Source organism: Xyrauchen texanus, chromosome 6, assembly GCF_025860055.1.
Source record: "Xyrauchen texanus isolate HMW12.3.18 chromosome 6, RBS_HiC_50CHRs, whole genome shotgun sequence".
Lineage (NCBI taxonomy): Eukaryota > Metazoa > Chordata > Actinopteri > Cypriniformes > Catostomidae > Xyrauchen > Xyrauchen texanus.
Genome location: NC_068281.1, coordinates 18,644,954 through 18,668,231, shown reverse-complemented (window position 1 = coordinate 18,668,231; position 23,278 = coordinate 18,644,954). Strand labels below are relative to the sequence as shown.

Genomic DNA, 23,278 nt, shown 5'->3' with positions numbered 1-23,278 from the left:
TATAATTCTTTCCATAAGGCCTGTACCCCTGAGTCTTCTCTATACTGTTGTACGTGAAACTGGCGTTGAGCAGGTAGAATTCAATGAAGCTGTCTGCTGAGGACATTTGAGGCATCTATTTCTCAAACTAGAGACTCTGATGTATTTATCCTCTTGTTTAGTTGTACATTTGGCCCTCTACATCTCTTTCTGTCCTGGTAAGAGGCAGTTGTCCTTTGTCTTTGAAGACTGTTTGTATGAAATCTTCAGTTTTTTGGCCAGCATTGTATAGCTTTCATTCCCCAAAACAATGATTGACTGATGAGTTTCTAGAGAAAGATGTTTCTTTTAAACAATATTGCCCTAATATTGACCTTAAGACATGCAACTCAAAAACAAAGACAATGTTAAGCTTAATTTAACAAACCAAATAGCTTTCAACTGTGTTTGATATAATGGCAAGTAATTTTCTAATACCAAATTAGCAATTTAGCATGATTACTCAAGGATAATGTGTTGGTAGTGATGGCTGCTGGAAATGGGGCCTGTCAAGATTTGATAAAAAATAACTTTTTTGAAACAGTGATTTTGCTGTTTTTACATCAGTAATGTCCTGACTATACTTTGTGATCAGTTGAATGCCACTTTGGTGAATTAAAAATTTCCTTCAGCAAAACAGCTAAATCTGTACATTATAACTATTGGCCACCATTGTAAATAAATAGGTGCTAAAGCTGACCAGACAAATGCACACAAAAAACTATTTACATTAACGTCCACTTTTGTTATTGTTAAATGTAAGTAATTTAATTTCACATCGATTGGATAAAGCGTAAGGTGTTTCTGTGTATTTGTTGTCGACAATTTTTTATTACTTCAAGGATTTGCCTCAATGAAAATTAGGGAGTTTTATTATTCACTTCATCATTTGCACTCCATAAAACCTACGTTTAAACTAGCATTTCCGCGTTTCCCATCGTGAAATAATAATAAAAAAAAAAAAATCAGTTTACCAGTAAATTAAGTTCAATTTGGCTTGTTATTTGCTAGTTCTCTACTTCACACTGTGTTTTGAGTTTGTTTTTACTGTCGTTTCAAGTCTTTTATTTAGTTATTTTTTGCAAAAGACTCTCAGTTCCTGCAGGAACTCTAAATGCGTGCGGCTTCTAAAGTGCTGTAATTGGACAAAACGAAGCACCGCCTCCTTAAATAATCCAATAACTTCCGCTGACGATTTTTGAACGCAGGGCGGTTGATGTTATTAAGGTTTTACGACTTGTAGGAGCAAAGTTTGATGACAGAAAACATTGGTTTATATCTCAGAGATTTAGAAACGGTCACATAATCTTGTATTAATAAAGAACAACCTAAGATGGACCCTGCAATGTCGAAACTGATTATTGGACTCGCTGTCAACATAAGTCGTAGTGATGGTAAGATCCTTGTTTGCTAGTAGCAGCTAATCTTAAATAGCCGAAGCTACAGGTATAAACGTCGAATTAGATATCAAATCAAATATCAAATCAAGTAAAACCTGACCAAAGTCTGAAGTTGAAGACTGTCCACCATATGTTCTTTTGGTCGATCAGAGATATTTTAGTCAGTCCTTTAAGGTAAACCAGGTACTCTACTGAGTCAAAGTTTCAGTCTCCTGTTACCTAGTTGGTAGGGGGTTTGAAAGGGAAAGGCTGGTGTTTTGTTGTTTCTCAGACTGTTATGTTTATGCTCTAAAAGTAATTGTTTTGTCAATGCAGGGAGAATACACAGTGCCACTGTGAAAACTGTCAATCTAGCCAAGTCCACGGTGAGTGTGGAATGGACTGAGAATGGCATGTCCAAAGGAAAAGAGGTTAGTACTTAGTCTGTCAAAACAAATGATATGACGCTTTCCCTTACACAAAGCAGATATTGGGACATTTACCAAACTTACTGCAGAACGTTTTTGGTATGTGGAGTGCCTTTTTTCTTTTTGTACTCTAAGGACCCATGGGAACCCAGTGGTATTCCATAAAAGGTATCTTTCTCTCAAAAATGAAAATTCTCTTCTATTAATACACATGGGATGCCATCCCATACGTGTATTAATTCCTTCCTTCTGCAGAACACAAAGATTTTAGAAAACTATTTTAGCCTACCCTCTAAGGTCATGTTGGAGGAAGAATGGCCATTGGCTTGCACATTTTTGTTTTTACTCGCCGGACTTTTGACAACATGTAAGCGTAATTTGCTTTTATGTTTTGCTTTTAAAATTAGGGCTGTCTTGATTATGAAATTTGACTGATGATTAATTGGAGAATAGGGAGGAGAATTTTTGATTAAAAAAAAACAAATGACATAAAATGTATCCTTTTCTCACTCACACCTAGGGTTGCAATGGTACGAACATTTTCACGATATAACCGTCTCAGAAAAAAACTTATACGGTATTACATAATTACTATTATCAGTGAAAACAGAAGGGTTATTTTATTTAACTATGTTTGAGTAAACACTTTATTATACTTGAAACCATTTATTTTATTGAAGTATGTGTAAAAAAAAAAAAAAGTCTCCCTTTTGAAAATAAAATAAATACAAAAATAAGAAAGCTAACAGAATTATAATAAACAGAATTATAAACATGATAAAAAAATAGCATGTATCTATAACATGTTATATAAAAAAAAGCATGTTAGTTTACATGTTAGTATAGCATGTTAAATGAACTACTAAATGAAAAATAACTCCAGCTTTGTGAGCTTTTAAAGTAATGTCCTATGATTATTAACAGTTAACATATACTGCTCCTGTCTGTACCTTTAACTCTCAACTGGTTTTGCTTCAGGAAACATTGGAAATCAAGTGTCGACCTGCCATAGATTAAACATAACCTGTATATAATGTATCCTGGGTTGCATTTCCTTTTATGTTGTATAGTTTTGTTCGTGGTTTTCCAGTACGAGGACATGCATCAAGTGACATTATTTTTGTTGTTGATGTCAAAATCTACAGGAAGTTGTCTCTTACCCTTTTAAAAATTTAAGAGCATATTTACTTATATGGGCCCATTATTATCCCGTTTGTTACCTAATATTAAATATTTATACACATATTACACCCAGTGAAAGGCTCCTCATTTCCATGGTTAGGTCAGTGTGCTAGTCTTAAATAATAGTAATAATAATAAATTAATGTATTTATGAAAAATAAATACTAGCTGAAACACATCTTGAAACTTTAACTAGTTCCAAATGATTCTACCTTTTATTTCATATGAAACTATAACATTTTGTCAAAATATAAAAGTTACTTTTACTCATGTAAAATCCTGAAACAAATTTGTAAAGGTGGTGTGTAATCTTTTATTAATTTTTTTGGCGCATAGCATAGTGTTGCTCTTTTCCTCCTCAATGCTGTTTGGCATGTCAGGGCTGCTACTGTTGGAGAGGTTCGAATCTCCGTAGCACTTTAAACTAGAAAAGTCTCACTAGAATTGAAATTGGTCACAGTTTTGATGTCTGCGCTCCGCAATATCGAGGGAAGCTCAGTTGTTGAACGCGCGCACCAGAGAGAAGAGCAGATCATTAGCGCAAGCTCTTTACACTCTCGAAAGTGCAGATGGGACTTTTCGATATCATCGTCCATCGTGATGGCTGACCAACATCACGATGTAGAGCCACCATCGTGATGCCACGCCCCCTTTTGCGAGTCTTGCTAGTGTGACTCACTAATCCTAGTCTCTTCTATAGTTAACCTAAAAACTTTGCAGGGATTGCTCTGTAAATTAAATTGAGAATATAACTAATGCATATATGCTATTTTAAATACTGTAGTATATGCCAGAGACGTGACGTGTTAGTCTGTGAAAATACCGTGTCAGGCAGGCTACACAAATATTGATCTTGACTTCTTGTCTTTTTTTTTTACATGTCTTACACTGTACATTTAGATTAAAATATTTTATGTTCTAGGCTACAAGAAAATAGCCTTTATTAATTAATTATTAGTAGCTGTAGTGTCTCAGAAAATCTTGCTCATTGTCACATTGCTCTTGTATACACTGAAGCGGCAGTTTAAGATCAACCCAGACCAGCTAACGTCAAATAACTTTTGTCTGGTTAATACTTTTAAAGAAAAATTTCCTTGGCCATAAATCCATAATGTCAAATCAAATGAAAGAAACAAGGTGAATATGAATAACACACATTTATTAAAACATAGAAGAACAACAAATAAAACAAGAAAACGGGAACAACACTCAGACCGAAACTCGGCATTAACATTTCACTTATAATTAGCAGCACAATTAACTTCAGCACAGGCTACAAAATAAATTATGTTACTGAAATATTGTAAAGTGGTCATATGAACTACACAAATGAACGTTTAAAAAATAATATGCAAAATCGAATAGCTCCACAACGGATGGCGTAAAAATGCGTAAAGAAGTCTAATATCTTTCACCATAGACCATGTTTAAATTTCGATGTTTCTGGCCAGAAATACCAACATATTCACTTTATTTGGTTTTAATAAGCTGCGGATTGGAGTAACTACACTACCCGCTGTGCTGAAGACACGCTCTGATGGAGTACTGGTAGCACATATGCACAGATATTTCCGTGCTAATCTTGCCATGAACGGAAACCTTTTGTTGTTAGTTTTCCACCAAGTCAGCGGGTCCTCTTCCCCATCAATGGCCATTTCCTGCAGGTACATGGTCATTTCTGCCTCGACCTTTTGCTCATCAGTGAGTAAAATAACGAAATTATAGTTTTTAAGTGGAAAATAGTATTTATGTAAAGAGATATATTAAAATAAAAAGTGCACAACTCTTCTAAGTGAAAGCTAAAAAAAAAAATGCTTCACGTGTCGTGCAACCTACTGATAAAGCGCCGACGAGTCATTAGTTGGGTTAGTAAAATAACGAAATTATAATTTTTCATATAATTTTTGAAAATTATATGAAATTATATAATCCCCGCCCCACCGACGATATCATCGTCCATCGCGATGTTTTACTGTCAACATCATCAACTGCCAATTTAGGGGACATCGCCCAACCCTAGATGGGACACCTTTAGCTGTTTGCGAGATTACCATTAAATCTGCGTCGGCAGTCCAAAATAGTCGATCACTTGGGTGGCCGCCGAAATATCTTCAATGGGAGAAGTTACCATGGCATTGTTATTTCCCTGCTGTCTGCGAGCGACCCAGTCCGAATAGACCAGTTGAGAAACACTGCTTTAACTCACACACTCATGTCAGACCCCCTCGCTTCTCTCTCGTGTGTGTGTGTGTGTGTGTGTGTGTGTGTGTGTGTGTGTGTGTGTGTGTGTGTGTGTGTGTGTGTGTGTGTGTGTGTGTGTGTGTGTGTGTGTGTGTGTGTGTGTGTGTGTGTGTGTGTGTGTGTGTGTGTGCAAGTTGACGAGTCTGACAGACAGTCGAGAAGGAAAGGAGACGCGCATTTGAGAATCTCCATCCAGTTAAAAAACATTTCTCAATACCGTAGATAAGCAAATGTACATGGTATGATAACCGTCAATTTTCAAACCGTGGTATACCGTGATACCGCTGCAACCCTACCAACACCTATTATATAGCTTCTGAAGACATAGATTAAACATATGGAGTACTTTTTTGCTGCTTTTATGTGCTTTTGGACCTTCAAAATGTTGGTACCCTGTCACTTGCATTGTGAGCACCAACAGAGCTTTGATATTCTTCTAAAAATCTTAATTTTTGTACTGCAGAATTAAGAAAGTAATACACATCTGGGATGGCATGAAGGTGTGTAAATAATGAGAATTTCGATTTTTGGGTGAGCTATTCCTTTAAAATAGTCAGAGCCATAGCCTTGTTGGTAAGTGCTTTGACTGATGCAGATTCTGCGGAAGCATCCAGGGTAACATGAGTTCAAATCCTGACTAGGTCCTTTCCCCATCTTAATCCCCCCTCTTCTCCCTAGTCATTTCCAGTCTCTCTCTCCACTGTATTATCCAAAAAATCCAAAATAATATAACTTGCAAAATATCTTAGTTTTCTCAAATTTAAGGTCATAAATGTCTTAAATATCTTAAATGTCAATGGTATAACAAAAGTCCCAATTATTATTTAAAGGTGCGGTATGTAATATATTTACTGTACTTAAGCATGAAATTATCATAAATTGTGATCAGAGATTTAGGAAACGTGCTAAGTTGAAATACTGGCTTCTCAGAAAATAGTGCTACAGCCAGTATATTCTACTTTGAAATGTCCATTCTGGGCCAGAATTTCTGTTTGTGTTTTGGCCTGTGTGATCCCGCCACGGCCCATTTCCCAATAGTATTTCGACACCCCTGATTGCCAGATTTGAAACAAGTTGGCGGGCAAACACAGCACACTTCTGCCATGAAAGCCAGCAATACATCTAGTTGAGTTATAAAAATCCACATGAGCTGGTTTATAATTTGCAAACATTAACAACAAACATGCACATTAGCTGATCAACTTTCAGTGTAATGCTCATCGCTTGCCATTGTCAGTTTGATTGTTCCTGTTGCATGTCCACAACCTGGCAACCCGTGTGAGCTTCAAGTCTGGGAAGGAGGGGGTGGGGGAGACAACCCTCCAGTATTTAGAATTTGGACCGCAGTACCAATTTTAAATGCTTGATGTCAATTTTACATATTGCTCATTTAAGAGGTATTAAAATTGGGGACAGAAAGACAGGAATCGCAATATGGCCTAATGTGATTATTAAACTGCAAAATGTAATGATTATATATTATATATATATATAATATATATATATATATATATGATTATAGATTATATATTATATAAATGCACTTCAAATTGATACATGATTTATCTTTATGTGTTGTAGTGGTGTAGACTTACGGTATTGATTTTATGTGTTCAGGTTGTAATATTAGTCTTAAAGCCTTAAATTGATTTGAAAAAAATGCAGCAACTCTACCAGGAGTAGTTTCCTGTTGCTCAACTGTTAGCAACGGCAAGAACATGGGTTTGATTCCAGTTGCTTTATATAAAAGTGTCTATCAAATGAATAAATCTAAATGCTCCCAAAGAACTCTGCTCTAGGCTGTCATTGTTAGCAATATTATATATTAGATTGTCCCATAGGTTGACCAGGATGAACTTGAGCAACTCAATACCGAACTTATGCAACACCTTCAACCATGCCGTCCGGAGGAGCCTGCCCCTGTTGCTGCACCTGTGATGAAAATTGCAAAAGTGAGTTCTATATTTTTTACTTAGTCTTGCATAAAATTAATTATCAAAGACTGACTGTTCAATCATTTTGCAAGGAATTAAATCACATTCTATTTGTTTAGAAAGTGCTGTCAGATATGTCTATATCAGTTGCCATCCTACTGACGTAGGTGTAAGTATAATGCCAAGAGACTTCTTGAACAACTGAGAGTAGCTGTAGTTATTGAAAGATGTTCATAATGGCTACTCCTTGGTTTATCTTGTGAGGCATATAAGATGACATAAGCAATGGAAGCATTACTGTATTTTTATTTACACATTCATCCATGTGCTGTGTCTGAAATCGCTCATACTTTCACTCATTCGTTATACTGTAGACCATTAAATAACATTACTTGGAAAAAGAATCCGCAAATTCGAACATAGAATAGCACATTTGCGTAGGATGTTACATATACTTTATGTCCCTAATGAAGAAAGAACTCCCACTTGTATTCCAGTCTGAAGTGTTTCTCATAATCCAATTTAATTCCGATTTAATAATGTGGTGCGGTTTAATTGTAAAAATGTGAGGTTTTTTTTTTTCCTGTCAAAAAGAGCCTACACAGTTTGCAGACAGCAAAGCAGCGTTTAATTGGATACCCACACAAGAAAATCAAGATTTTCGCTGCCTGTCTGAACAAAGCTGTTTTGAATTGCTGTCAAAGACTCTGCTTAGTCACTCACAAAGATGTGTTTTATATGCTTGTTTCAGAATTTCAGAGCATCAGAGCTTCCCTTAAGGTCATCAAGAATACCTGCTCCATCAGAACGTAAGTTACAATCTTCTTCTAACTTTATTCCCAGTAGGTTTACTCTGATTCATAGTTATTATATTAGTGCACATATCAGTAATCATATGGTGTCTTCCATTTGAAGCTGCTCCTCAGGGTGGTCCATCTGAAGAGCCAGGTTTGCATGATTCCTTCATGTCCTGACCCAATCATACTCACATTCATGGTTGAATTCTAACTGGTATCATTAGACTTAATCCGGGTGTTCTTCCCACTACTATCCACACACTTTTTTTCTCTTTTGTTCTCTCCTCTTAGCAGTAAGAAATAGACTTGAATTCCCTGTCACTTATCAGTCAAGCAAATTACCATATGCCTTTTATGATATGTCTTGATGGCGGCTGCGTGGGATAGAAATGAATGAATGAAATCTAGCAGCCATCAATGCACTGTGGTTCCTCACTGAAGTGTTCAATAAAGCAATAATTGTTCTTGAAATCTTCACTGTCAGAATAACTGTTTTTCTTCACTTAATGTGCACTGATTGGTAGATGGAGAAATTTGTTTAAAATGATGGTTTTCAGATTTAATGGATAAATTAACAATGGAATCTCTTTAAGCCATTGGACTCCTTGATAAACACTGTGACATGAAAGAATAGATCTGGCTGCATTTAATAATTTGCATTTTGCCACCTCTCAGCTTTAAGAAGGATGACAACACGGCAGACGTGCTTTTTCCGACAGCCTGCACCTCCGCCTGTGATCACGGCAATGGCTGCAGAGGATGTTCTCTCTCAAGACCTTCCTTCATCTACTATCCCGAAGCCTTCAGGTTTGGCTTAACTTAATGATAAGATGCTGTTATATTGAGTAATAGTGGACTGCTTTGTGTTGCTGTTTTGGCACCGGTAACAGAAGGCATATGCACAACCAGTGTTATTATCATTAACGAAAACTAAATGCAAACATTTTAGTTGACAACTTAAATGGGGAGAAAAAAATAAAACTAAATTTAAAAGTACATTTTAAACGAAATATTACTTGCTTTGATGAAGATAAAACTCATATAAAATTCTAATTATTCATATATTTTGAATGATTGCATTTTACACCAAACATTAATATCTATTATTAATGTTTGTATTGTACTACACTTATCAATTTAATAGGGGATGAAACAAGTTCATTGGAAGACTTATTTTTATATGATATTGTACAGCCTCAGTTGATAATGCAAGTGGACCGTAATACTAAAATAGTATGTCTATGAATGCATACAATAACACAGTAAACTAAAAACATAAATTGAAGATTCAATAATTATGGGGATAAAATATACTTTATTAAACATTCAAATATTATGCTTAAACATGCAATATAACAGTTCATTTAGGAAGTCCTAAATATTAGTAAACATGTCACTGTTACTCCTCCAGACAATGTAGATACATCGCGATCGGTTAACAAACACTAGTATTGTTCTATTCATAAAGCATGACAAGCAATATTGGCTTCAACAACCCTACAAGACAACATATCTAAGCATTATAACAGGTAAACGCTTAACTAAATGTATAACAGATAAACATCCATCCAAGTTGTTGCGATGCTGTCTGGAACAGTGTGAGTGTGACTGAACTGTAGATTCTTTCTTTTTTTTAACAGCTTCTCGCAAACTAAAATGGTGCATTACCACCATCTAATGTTTACATGGGAAACAAGTCAGCCAGCTCTTATGTTCACAGACATGACGTAATAACGCAAGGATGCCAGCAATTTCATGCCAAATCGAACACGACAGCTCAAAATGCAAATAATTTATATAGGCTTACCTTAGAGAATCGGGGTAAGGTAAGAACATTGTTTTGAGCACTGATTGTTTATGTACTCAATCAATAATGGCAATTTGTTAGTTTTTAACCAAAAAATCTTACTTAAACATGAAAATGCCACTAGATAAAGGTTTCACAAGACTTCCTGAGAACTTTAACAACGTTAGACATTTTAAATGATACCAGTAAATGCTTTAGTTTTGACAGCCATAAAATAATTCAACTGAAACTACACTGAGAAAATGAAAACTAAACTAAAACTAACAGACAAAGTGTGAAAACTAAACTAAATTGAAACAACAAATTAAATATAAAATGGAAATAAAAAAACAAATTTTACACAATGATGAAAAAAGACGCAGATTGTTCATTTCGTGTAGTACTGTGCTGTTGACAAAATTTGAGTTGCATGCACTGTGCATGAGACATACCGGCATGTGGAAAACTAAAGTATACTTTGGCCTTTAAAGTGTTTAATTTCTTTTCTTTGGCATTTGGACTGACAGGCTACCAGAGGAGACTTGTTTCAAAGCCAGCCTCTCCTCTGCTACCTACTGCCGAAGCTACTTGTGAGAGTGAGGCTTCCAAATGTGCCCCCATGGGGCCACCAAGTATGTATAGTGTTGGATTTGTGAAAACAATGTAAATGACTCCTGTTATTTTGTCTTCATTTAAGATTTGAGTAGTAGCATTCTGAGTCAATACATAAATGTATAACAATCCTGTGACAGAATTGTGGTGTCAGACATTGCACCTGTCATTTCCTGTTTAGACTTTCTGGAAGTCTTGATTGAATTGTGTAATATTGTGGTAAACAGTGCATTAAAATAATTTGAGCAAGTCTATGTGATCTCTTTGAATAGTTACATTTTACTCATAATAATGACTGCCACATAACATTTTTGATCTTTTAGGCCATCGCATGTCTCAGGTCACAGAAATGAACAAAGTCGCAAACAAAAGGCTGTCACTAGCAAAAAACCCTGAATCACAGAAGAGAGGGAAGGTAAACTTTACTTTTTAAGTTGTAAAGGGATAGTTCACCCAAAAATGAAAATTCACATCATTAACCCCCTCATGACACCCCAGATGTGTATAACTTACTTGCTTCTGCAGAACACAAAGATATATATTTTTAGGAGAATTTCTCAGCTCTGTAGGTCCATACAATGCATACTCAGAGTCCATACTCCCTGCCGAGTAGGGGGCGATATGCACGAAGAATGCAAATCACCAAAAATAAAAGGACTTCAGTATTGAACCGTTTCTCACCCACACCCATCATTTCACTTCACAAGATATGGATTAAACCACTGCCTTATGGATTACTATTTCTCAGGGATGTAATTCTTCCGGAGTAGTCTGGAATTGGTTTTTCCCGACCTAAAAATGTTACCTGTATGATTGGGGGGGGGGGTAGTATTTTATAGTGGGTTCATATGTTATCAACAGTGCATTCTCTGTCAGCATTATTCTTATAAACAAGTGATATTTAACCTTTAAGAATGCCAGAGGGTCCAGATTTTCACCATCAGGACTTCATTGAAGTAAGACAGGTTTATTTTAATTCATCAAGAGAAATATAATGGTCTGACATAAAACGGCTTTGAATCTTTGTTAACATTGCCATCAGGTTAAAAATAGCTGTTGTTAAGATGCAATTACCGCTTTACTGATGTGATATTTGCAGTGAAATTGCGTACTCATTGTCAGTATATCAAACTGCTTCTATGTATAATCGTAAAACCCTGCAGATACAGTGCAGACGCAAAACCCTGCAGATACAGTGTTTAGAACGTGAAATGATGAGTTACAGATAAAAATGGACATGACTTTTTGGAATTATGGAATTGAGATTGAAATCGTGATGTAGCCCTGCGTGCCATATCCGTCTAAAATACATTCTGTGTTGACCACTTCAGTTAGTACTGCACAAGCTAATGGTGCTATCTAGCGGCCGTTTGTTCGGGAAAACACTGAGATGACAGTGTTTTCCTGAACAAACGTCCGCTAGATAGCACATTAGAAAATGTATTTTCTAATACTTTATACTTTTGAATGTATAATAATCACAGTTATTTATCTTGAAAATGTGAAATTACACAATGCTATAATTGTTGTTTTGTTTGTTTTTTCTTTTTTTCAATTGCTGTCTTATTGCTAGTTTGGAGATACAAGTCGCCCTAATAAGCAGTTTTACCAGATGATTGAGGAATATAGAGAGACCGTGGAGAAAGTGCCCATGTCTTTGTCTTATCCTGTGAGTTCATTAGCATACAGTTCTGAAAATTGTAATTAAAAATAACAAAGTATGTAATGTTATCATATTCTAACCCAAGGTGCATCTTGTAGGTCAAACCTCACAGAATTTGTGTCTGTGTTCGCAAACGTCCTCTGAATAAAAAAGGTAGGTAGTTGAAACAGCCTTTCCAATTGTTTCATGATTGAATAGAATTGTTTTTTGTGTGTCTCATTTCACTGAGTGATTGTGCTCAGAGCTGGCCAAGAAAGAGATTGATGTGGTCACAATCCCTGGTAATGGAGCCTTACTCTTGCATGAGCCCAAGCAGAAAGTGGACCTGACCAAGTACCTAGAGAATCAGACTTTCCATTTTGATTACTCGTTCGATGAAGATGCCACCAATGACTTGGTTTATAGGTAACTTCATATATCTAGTTTCATTTGGTATTTATTACAGTTCTATACATGCATGTATACAGTTGAAGTCATGAGTTTACATACATTTATGATGAAGTCATTAAAAAATTTTTAACCACTCCAGAGATTTCATATTAGCAAACTATAGATATGGCAAGTCGTTTAGGACATCAACTTTGATCATGAAACAAGTCATTTTTCCAACAATTGTTTACAGACAGATTGTTTCACTTTTAATTGACTATCACAATTCCAGTGGGTCAGAAGTTTACATACACTTAAATCTGCCTTTAAACAGCTTGGAAGATTCCTGAAAATGGTGTCAAGCCTTTAGACAATTAGCCAATTATCTTCTGATTGGAGGTGTACCTGTGGATGTATTTTAAGGCCTACCTTAAAATTCAGTGCCTCTTTGCTTGACATCATGAGAAAATCAAACAAAATCAGCCAAGAAAAATGTTTGGACCTCCACAAGTCTGGTTCATCCTTGTGCAATTTCCAAAGGCCTGAAGGTACCACATTCATCTGTACAAACAATAGAACACAAGTGTAAACCCCATGGGACCACGCAGCCATCATACCGCTCAGGAAGGAGACACATTCTGCCTCCTAGAGATATAGATACTTGTCTACCGGTTTCCTCCAGCATCTTCACAATGTCCTTTGCTGTTGTTCTGGGATTGATTTGCACTTTTTGCACCAAACTATGTTTAAAAATTTTAAACATTTTCAAACATTTTAAGGAATATTTCATAAATTTTAAAAATCATTAAAAAAATTTTAATGACTTCATCACCAGAACAACAGCAAAGGACATTGTGAAGATGCTGGAGGAAACCGGTAGACAAGTATCTATATCCATAGTAAAACGAGCCCTTTATCGACATAACCTGAAAGGCTGTTCTGCAAGGAAGTTGCCACTGCTTCTAAACGTCATAAAAAAGCCAGACTACAGTTTGCAAGTGCACTTTGGGACAAAGATCTTACTATTTGTAGAAATGTCCTTTGGTCCGATGAAACACAAATTGAACCGTTTGGCTATAATGACCATCATTATGTATGCCAAAGAACACCATCCCAATTGTGAAGCATGGGGGTGGCAGCATCGTGTTTTGGGGTGCTTTGCTGCAAGCGGGACTGGTGCACTTCACAAAATAGATGGCATCACGAGGAAGGAAAATTATGTGTATATATTGAAGCAACATCTCAAGACATCAGCCAGAAAGTTCATGCTCAGTCGCAAATGGGTCTTCCAAATTGTCAATTTGGAAGCATACCTCCAAAGTTGTGTAGAACTGAAAGCATGTGCGATCAAGGAGGCCTACAAACCTGACTCCGTTACTCCAGTTCTGTCTGGAGGAATGGGCCAAAATTCCAGCAACTTATTGTGAGAAGCTTGTGGAAGGCTACCCAAAGTGTTTGACGTTTGAAGGCAATGCTAACAAATACTAACAAAGTGTATGTAAACTTCTGACCCACTGTGAATGTGAAGAAATAAAAGCTGAAATAAATAATTCTCTCTACAGTTATTGTGACATTTCACATTCTTAAAATAAAGTAGTGATTCTAACTGTCCTAAGACAGGGAATGTAAATTTCTGACTGCAACTGTATATATAAATGACTGGCCTTGCTTTAATTCTGCATTGTCTGTAGCTGACTTGATCAAGGTCAGATTTCCTTGCTCCATTGAAGCACATAAGATGCTCTTTGGAGCATTCTTAAATCATAACATTGTTTTGCATTTCATGTTTTTGCATGGGAAGTCCATGCTAGCTTGAGTGCATTCTGTCATTAAAGCAAAAAGGGGGCAAACCTAATGCATACCAAATACATTTTGGTATTCATGGTACATTTTCAGTTCACCTTTTCCACTGAAATTGCTATGCTGTTAATAAAATTTGCAATGGAAAAAAAAATATTTATTAAAGAAATGCAAAATAGAAGCACTTTGGCAAATGGACTCAATGTTTTACACCACAGTGTGTATATTTATATATCTTCAAATACATGCAACTTTACGTTATCTGGACCCTGACGCAAAGCAGATTATTACACTTACAACATGGCTACTAACTAAATAAATAGACATTGAATATTGATTTACGTTGAAATTATGTAACTGATATTATAATTAATAAATCTGTAAACAGCTGAATTCCACCTCTTGTTATCTTATTACAAAACGACTTGCCAAATTAGTAAATTGACATGAAACATTTGATTCGATTTTAAATATATTTTATTAGCTTGTAGAGACTGCACAGTGATCTGAGAAGCAGGAAAGTTGACTCAATACCCGGATGAGCGATCTGATATGTGCGGGGGCGGTTGTTACTCAGAAATATCAGACAGCTAGATGATGCCATTGACCAATCAAAATGGAGTATATCAAAACCGTGTAATAGGCGGGATAATGTACAGTCAGCTGGTTGTATCGCACAATAAACCCTGAAATGAAGCGGAGGGGCCTTGTATCAACCTGAAGGGGTTTATTTTGCGACAACAACTGGCTCACTGTACATTTATCCCGCACATTACATGGCTACTGACCACGTAAATAAATCGACATAAAATGTTGATTTGCATTGAAATTGTGTTATTTGTGAAGAAAGAAATAGCTCAACCGTTGGAAACAACCTCCGGGTTCTGTTGGTGTTTACTTTGTTAAAGTGAGAGCCGGACTCATTATTCAGCTATTAAGTCTACTTGCCAAATGAATCAGAAGCACATGAAATATTGATTTGAGTTGAAATTATTTTATTAGCTTACTTGTAGAGATCGCCCCGTAATCCAAGAAGCAGGAGAGATGGCTCGCAGAATCCGGATGAGCGGTCTGATATGTCTTAATCCCCGGATGTGCAACACTTACAGAGCAATATATGAATGCTGGATGGCGCCATTGACCAATCAGAATTGAGCTGTCTAATAATCTGCATTAAACAATGTCTTGTGTATTTTAAGGTTCACTGCTAAACCTCTGGTTAAGACCGTTTTCGATGGTGGTATGGCAACGTGCTTTGCATATGGCCAAACAGGCAGTGGAAAGACCCATGTAAGTCATTTTCCTTTACTGGCAATTCAAAGAAAATAATTAAACTGCTTTGATAAAATTTTAGTTTTCATGTTTTTCAACTGCGGCATTGTTGACAGACAATGGGTGGAGACTTTGCTGGAAAGAGTCAAAACAGCTCTAAAGGGATCTATGCCCTTGCAGGTGACTGGAATTATTAAATTTACTTATTGGTCTCATATATTTATTCTTGTTCACTCATGTATTAATCTGTCTGCATACCTCACAGCACAGGATGTATTTACTCTCCTGAGGCAAAAGCGATATGCTGATATGGACCTTTGCCCCTATGTCAGCTTTTTTGAAATCTACAATGGCAAGGTTTGGACATATTGTGTTACAGGTTTCCAAAACATTTCTGTGATGTCTTATCAAAGGAGGATGTTTAAGTTATTGTTCCTCTCTCATTTAAGAGTAAATAAACCTAAATGTTCCAAATGATTAATGGTATTACTATGCTCAATTAATCAAGTGTTGTATGATGATTTGATTTTACACTGATCTGCTTTTAGATGTGAGCATGGGAGATCTTGCTCGACATTATTGTGAGCGGTTTTGTGCCCTGTGCAGGTGTTTGACTTGCTGAATAAGAAAGAAATGTTGCGTGTTTTGGAGGATGAAAAACAGCAGGTCAATGTTGTTGGCCTGCAGGAGGTGCCCGTATCATCTGTTGATGATGTCATCAAGATGATTGAGCGGGGAAGTGCATGCAGGTATACATTAACTTAATTAGATAGATATGCCTAAAAATAGAATAGCATTTTTGCTGTTTGTTTGTTTGTAGTCTGAACCGTAAAATAACACATTCAATTCCTATGTTTTCAAACCTGCTCCAAACCACATATGCGATTTGAAATAAGATTTTTAATTTGTAATGTCATATAAACTGTGCATCATTGTCTGTAGCTGTGTGTAGTATACACACATTTCCTCATAGTGAACAGAATGTATGAACTATGCAGTGAATGAATGAACGAACAAGTGTTTTTGTTTTTTCATTATAAGCAGAATGCGTAAAGTGCCTGTGACGATGTGCTTTGAGATATTACTTGCATCCAAGTCAATGTCTCTTTTTGGATCAATTTTCTCATGCTTTCTCATGGTCATATGCATTTGCAATGTTGAATAATTTTTTTCACTCTGTACCAGAACGTCTGGCCAGACGTTTGCCAATGCCAGCTCATCACGTTCACATGCGGTCTTGCAAGTAGTCTTGAGGCGGCGACATTTTCTCCATGGGAAGTTCTCTCTGGTGGACCTTGCTGGGAATGAGCGTGGCACTGATGTCAGTAGTAACGACCGGAGCACCATAGTGGAGACGGCAGAGATCAACCGCAGCCTGCTGGCATTGAAGGTGCAGTCTGTTGGTCCAAATGGGTCCTTTCTGCATAACAATGTTGTTTGTTTGGTTAATGCACAAACTTTTTCATTGTGTGGAAAAAAATTGCCACTTTTAAAATTGTTTTTCAGACCTGGAAAAGTCATGGAAATAAATAAAATCTTAATCATGAAAAATTCCATTGTAAATATAATTAATTGTTATCATGCTCTGCTCTTTTGAGTGCAATCTATATCAAATGATTTTTAAAAATCCTCTTACTCTAATAATTAACTACTGGAAAAGTCAAAATATTTGGTGGTTTTCAACCAAAATGAGGTAGCAAATACTTTTAAATTGGGTGAATTTGTCCTGTTTGGTACATAGTGTTTAAATGCTGATGATGACGAAATTACTGCATAATTATATGAAAGTAATTTGTACCCAGTTTGTTTACAGTTCTTACGTACAGATTTTATTTGGTAGCTATGAAACTTAAAATTGTTGTCTTGCTTCATCCCTGACTCTTCAGGAATGTATCCGGTCTCTTGGTCAGAACAGCGAGCACATCCCGTTCAGGATGAGCAAACTCACCCAGGTGCTTCGAGACTCTTTCATTGGAGAGAACTCCAGAACCTGTATGGTAAGTGTGCCTTTTTTCTTAAACTAATATATATATATATTAGTTTTTCATGTGGGTGGCATTACACTTTTAATTATGGTATGCATTTTCTACTGTCATTTATTGTAACATTAGAATTCTGGTTTGGTCTGTTTCAGATTGCAATGATCTCACCAGGCATGGGCTCTTGTGAATACACTCTAAACACACTACGTTATGCAAACCGGTATAAACTAATACTTTTTTTTTAAACTCCCTTTACTTGAACAAAAGTTTAGTCATTTTGATTTAGCTGTACCTTAATTTGAAGAATGGTTTTCTCTGAAGGCAAACGCAGGATGAACAGTGCAGATCCTTTAGATTCTGATTGTCTGAGCAGGCCCTCTGGTGGTTTGCTTGGGTTTTACAGTCAGATTTGTGTGTTTCTGACAGAGTAAAAGAACTGAATGGAATGTCTAAGGGTGCTTCATTGGAGAATGGCACAAGCCTGGAGCTTTCTGTGGAGGAAGAAGACTCCTCACTGGAGGTGAGTTATACAATTCAGATTTAATAATTAGTATTCAATGTTAACAATAAAATGTATTAACGTAACACATGCTTGATCATTTTTCAGGAGCCTGTTCTCCCAGCATTTGAAGCCATATCCCAAGTGTCTGAAATGGAGGAGAGGTTTCATGAGGAACTTGGGGTTTGTAACCTTCAGAATTTTCTTAGGTCTATCTTATACACACACACACACACACACACACACACATCTGGCCTTTTATGTGGGGCTTTGTTTCAAACCATAAAGGAGCAGTTCACCCAAAAGTGAAAATTCTCTCATCATTCACTCACCCTCATGCCATCCCAGATGTGTATGACTGCCTTTCTTCTGCTGAACATAAAGATTTTTGGAAGAATATTTCAGCTTTATAGGTCCAAAAAATGGCAAATTTCTGAAGCTCCAAAAAGCACATGTAGCCTTTATGAAAGTAATCCATACTACTCCAGTGGATTACTTTATATGTCTTAAGCAAAATGCTAGGTGTGTAAGGAATAGATTCAATATTTAAAAATGTAATGCAAGAACTGGTGCATGAAATGCAAAAAAATATGGAAGTGTAGTGTTTACAACAGGGAAGCATAAATATTCATACATGGATACTTCATTCGGCTGGTTTGGATACATCAACTGTGGCTCCATCTTGGAACAGTCAACAAGAGCTGTTAGAATGCAAGTGTGTAAGTTGAGGAGATGCCTCAGAAGGAACTCCTTGCTCAGACCATTTCATAAGCTGCATTTGAATGGAAACAGTATTGCGGTCCATAGAAACAGCTGCTAATAATGAATCTACATATGAATATCTATGCAGATGAGGCTTTTCACTTTGTTCTGCTGAAGACAGACAGTCATACACATCTGGCATGGCTTAAAGGTAAGTAAATGATGAGAGATTTTTCTTTGTTTGGGTGAACTGTTCTTTTAAAATCACTCAATAACAAGTTGAAGCAAAAAATCTAAATGTCCCATTCACTTGAATACAATGCTAAAGAAAGGTGTCATTCATTTTAGTTCCCAAATACCTCTTACTGTTATTCATATTTGAGTAAAAGGATTGTATTCCCTCTTTCATGTCTTTTCCAGGGGTGCAGTGAGGTTGCCAGGTCTATGGAATGTCCCTCATTTGATATTGTGGCAAATTTACCAGAGATTGATGCATTCATGAAGAAACTGCAAGGTACTTCATTTAATTCAAAGAGGCATGGATATTCCTATTTTATTAATCCTAAGGGGAAATTCACAGGCAAACCTACAGCAATTTGAAGGTGTCTTTTATACAGTGCATCTGGAAAGTATTCACAGCACTTCACTTTTTCCACATTTTGTTATGTTACAGCCTTATTCCAAAATGGATTAAATTCATTATTTTCCTGAAAATTCTACAAACAATACCCCATAATGACAACGTGAAAGCAGTTTTTATTTTTTATTTTTTTTAATCTTTGCAAATTTATAAAAAAATAAAAATGAAATCACATGTATACAAGTATTCACAACCTTTGCCATGACGCTCAAAATTGACCTCACCTGCATCCTGTTTCCACTGATCATCCTTGAGATGTTTCTACAACTTAACTAGAGTCCACCTGTGGTAAATTCAGTTGATTTGGAAAGGCACACACCTCTCTATATAAGGTCCCACAGTTAACAGTGCATGTCAGAGCACAAAGCAAGCCATGAAGTCCAAGGAATTGTCTGTAGACCTCTGAGACAGGTTTGTTTCGAGGCACAGATCTTGGGAATTGTACAGAAAAATTTCCGCAGCATTGATCGTCCCAATGAGCACAGTGGCCTCCATCTGTAAATAGTAGAAGTTTGGAACCACCAGTACTCTTCCTAGAGCTGGCCTCCCAGCCAAACAACCATCTCTGCAGCACTCCACAAATCAGGCCTGTCTGGTAGAGTGGCCAGACGGAAGCCACTCCTCAGTAAAAGGCACCTGAAGGACTCTCAGACCATGAGAAATAAAATTCTCTGGTCTGATGAAACAAAGATTGAACTCTTTGGCCTGAATGGCATGTGTCATGTCTGGAGGAAACCAGGCACCACTCATCACCTGGCCAATACCATCCCTACAGTGAAGCATGGTGGTGGCAGCATCAAGCTGTGGGAAGTTTTTTCAGCAGCAGGAAATGGGAGCTTAGTCAGAATCGGAAGGAAAGATGAATGCAGCAATGTACAGAGACATCCTTGATGAAAACCTGCTGAAGAGCACTCTGGACCTCAGACTGGGGCGACGGTTCAGCTTACAACAGGACAACGACCCTAAGGACACATCAAAGGTAACAAAGGAGTGGCTATGGGACAACTCTGTGAAATGTCCTTGAGTGGCCCAGCCAGAGCCCAGACTTGAACCCGATTGAACATCTCTGGAGAGATCTGAAAATGGCTGCGCACCGACGGTCCCCATCCAACCTGATGGAGCTTGGGAGAAACTGCCCAAAACTTGGTGTGCCAAGCTTGTAGCATCATACTCAAAAGACTTGAGGCTGTAATTGGTGCCAAAGGAGCTTCAACAAAGTATTGAGCAAAGGCTGTTTTTTTATTTTTTAAGTTTTATATATTTGCAAAGATTTCAAACAAATTTCTTTCACATTGTCATTATGGGGTATTGTTTGTTGAATTTTGAGGAAAATAATGAATGTAATCCATTTTGGAATAAGGCTGTAACATAACAAAATGTGGAAAAAGCGCTGTGAATACTTTCCGGATGCACTGCAGGTAAAATTGGTTAATTCTCATTTCATATTTTACATTTAATAAATTCCTGAACTTACAGCACCTTTCACACTTAAGTGATTCAATGCATGTAATTTGTGAGCTTTACAACCAATCACAGTACATATTGACTTTGAATCTGCACAGCACTTTTTATTGCATTCCTTGGAAGTTGATGAATGGATCAGTTGATTGACACCTACATTTAGAACCTTTTTAAAGAACACTCGGTTCAGTTGCATCTGATATTTGTTGTTAAGGTTGTGTGCAGGTGCTGTATGCTCTGAGGACATTTAAAGAGATTGTTCACCCAAAAATGTAAATGTGCTCATCATTTACTCACAATCATGCCATCCCAGATGTGTACGACTTCAGCACAACACAAATTAAGATTTGTAGAATAATATTTCAGCTCTATACAATGCAAGTGAAGGGTGGCCAGAACTCAGAATGTCCAAATATGACATTGACATCATAAAAGTAATCCATAATACTCCAGTGGTTTTAATCAATGTCTTCTGAAGCGATCCAGTTGGTTTTGTGTGAGAACAGACCAAAATGTAACCTCATTTTACCAGTAATCTTGGCAACAGTCTCTTAGCAATCATTATTTCAAGCTTCTTATAGTGCCATCTAGCGCTATGCACATGAGTCAAGCACTTGGAAGTGTAATTGAGCTTGATATCATAATCGTGCCTAGAGAATGCAATGGCAAGATGTGAAAGGAGTTACATTTTAGTCTGTCATTGATTAAACCAGTGAAGCGATCCAATGTCTTCAGGAGTTGTTTGGATTACTTATATGATGCCTTTTTAAGCAATATTTAGACCTTTTGAGTTCTGGCCACCCTTCACTTACATTGTGTGGACCTACATGGCTGATATGTTCGTCTACAAATCTTCATTTGTGTTCTGTAGATGAAAGTCATACACTCATGGAATGGTATGAGGGTGAGTAAAGTTATAAGATAATTAAAATTTTTAGGTGAACCATCCCTTTAACATTTAGCTACATCAGTCACATCTGGATCCCCTCCCCCATACACTCCTCAGTTTATATAATAACTTGGGGGAGCTTCTGCGCTGGTTAAAGTGACATTGTGTGGTTTGAAAAGGTCTCAAAGCCTGCCATTTCCTACTGAGCACTGAAATTGTTTTTGTTCTTGTTGTAGAGTCTTACCAGGCTTTGAGATCAGCTATTGAAGCGGAACAGAGGGTCAGGATGTCATCCAAACTAATCTAAGATGAGATCCAGCTGAGACCAATGGCAAATAAATCTCTTTAAAAACAGAAGCAATTTCACTTTGTTCTTTTAATAATCTTATCTAGCTGAAGACATATCTGTGTTTTGTGTAAGTTTTAATGTATTTTGTTTTCTAAATAAAGGCTCCTTCATCTTGGATCTTTTCTTAAAACAAATTTTGATTTGTGTCCTGGTTTTCAAGGCCATCTTCATTAAGCATCCAACCCATGTATCTCATTTATGTGCATTTGGAATGGATTTAGTATTTCCATACAGTTTAACGTTTTTCATGTCTCCATTTTTACCCTAATGACGTCAAAGTGGACAGTTAGAGGAGGTGGTCTGACCTGCGAGCTCTGCCTCATACCACCACCAGCCTTGACCCCCAAACCTCCACTATACACAAGCCACAACCATGCAGGCAGGAGCTGACACATGACAAATTAAAGGTCCAATAAAAAGCTCTCATCAAACAGTTTATCCCAAAGAATGAAAATAAACAAAATCGGCCTGCAAGTGGGTGGCCCAACATCTTTGTGTGAGGCCTAGAAGCTCAATTGCTTCCTCTGAGCTCTCTGGGTGGCATTTCCCAACCTCCCCACCCCCAGCTGTTTACCCCATACACTGTAAATGAGTGCAGGAGTGTTAAATGTAGTGTTTCCCATGTTGTGCAATATAATTTGAATATGTATTTCGTTTTAGCACTACAATTAGATGTTGAAAACCACAGCTAGCTTATTTAGAACAAGATAGTTCATTGGTTACTGCAACAGAATAGAATAGATTTTACCAACAAGTTTGTCTCCGTTTGCTTGTTCATTGATTAATATCTTGGCATGAGATTGCGTTGTTTGAAATGAGCTGGGCTGTGTTTCCCAAAAGCATTGAAAGCCTAAGTAGATCGTAGAAATCACTGGTGCCAATGATCAACTTAAGTTGCAATTCTTTTGTGAAATGCAGCCCTGTGTAGTTGGACAGACTTTTAACGTGTGTGTGTGTGGTTAAAAAAAACAATGCCAAATGTTCTGGATTATAATCTCTCTGAATGTTAATTTTCACATGTTGTGGTGGGCTAATTTACTGTAGTCATTGGATTTGTTTTTACTGAATAAATCTCTTGTAATTAACTTTTTTGTTGTTGTAAATTTTATGTTTTAATATTATCGACTTTGTGGCTCTATTAGGGATTAGGAGGGTAATTTTCTTCCAGAGAGCACAAGTGCTGATAATTATTTAACCCTTCAGTGGTTTTTAGCAGTGCCATCAGTCTTACATATTCTAGATGAAGTGTTATGTTGTGAATTTATCTCTTTGGAA

At 36.8% G+C, this 23,278-nt stretch overlaps 1 protein-coding gene across 2 annotated transcripts; it reads left to right on the top strand.

Moving 5' to 3' along the window:
• Nucleotides 1-1,241: 1,241 nt before the first annotated feature.
• Nucleotides 1,242-23,034, top strand: kif2c (kinesin family member 2C). Of its 2 annotated transcripts, XM_052128648.1 has the most exons (22): nucleotides 1,242-1,412; nucleotides 1,734-1,828; nucleotides 7,090-7,200; nucleotides 7,934-7,991; nucleotides 8,098-8,130; nucleotides 8,655-8,786; nucleotides 10,293-10,397; nucleotides 10,701-10,792; nucleotides 11,951-12,046; nucleotides 12,139-12,193; nucleotides 12,283-12,445; nucleotides 15,409-15,499; nucleotides 15,598-15,661; nucleotides 15,747-15,838; nucleotides 16,088-16,230; nucleotides 16,667-16,871; nucleotides 17,368-17,478; nucleotides 17,616-17,683; nucleotides 17,890-17,983; nucleotides 18,071-18,145; nucleotides 19,085-19,178; nucleotides 21,891-23,034. In XM_052128648.1, exons 1-22 carry the CDS (start codon nucleotides 1,352-1,354, stop codon nucleotides 21,959-21,961), a joined length of 2,109 nt encoding a protein of 702 aa, XP_051984608.1. In that variant the 5' UTR covers nucleotides 1,242-1,351; the 3' UTR covers nucleotides 21,962-23,034. The 2 variants fall into 2 exon arrangements, with proteins under 2 accessions (XP_051984608.1, XP_051984609.1); XM_052128649.1 differs by lacking the exon at nucleotides 8,098-8,130.
• The last annotated feature ends 244 nt before the right edge of the window (nucleotides 23,035-23,278 follow it).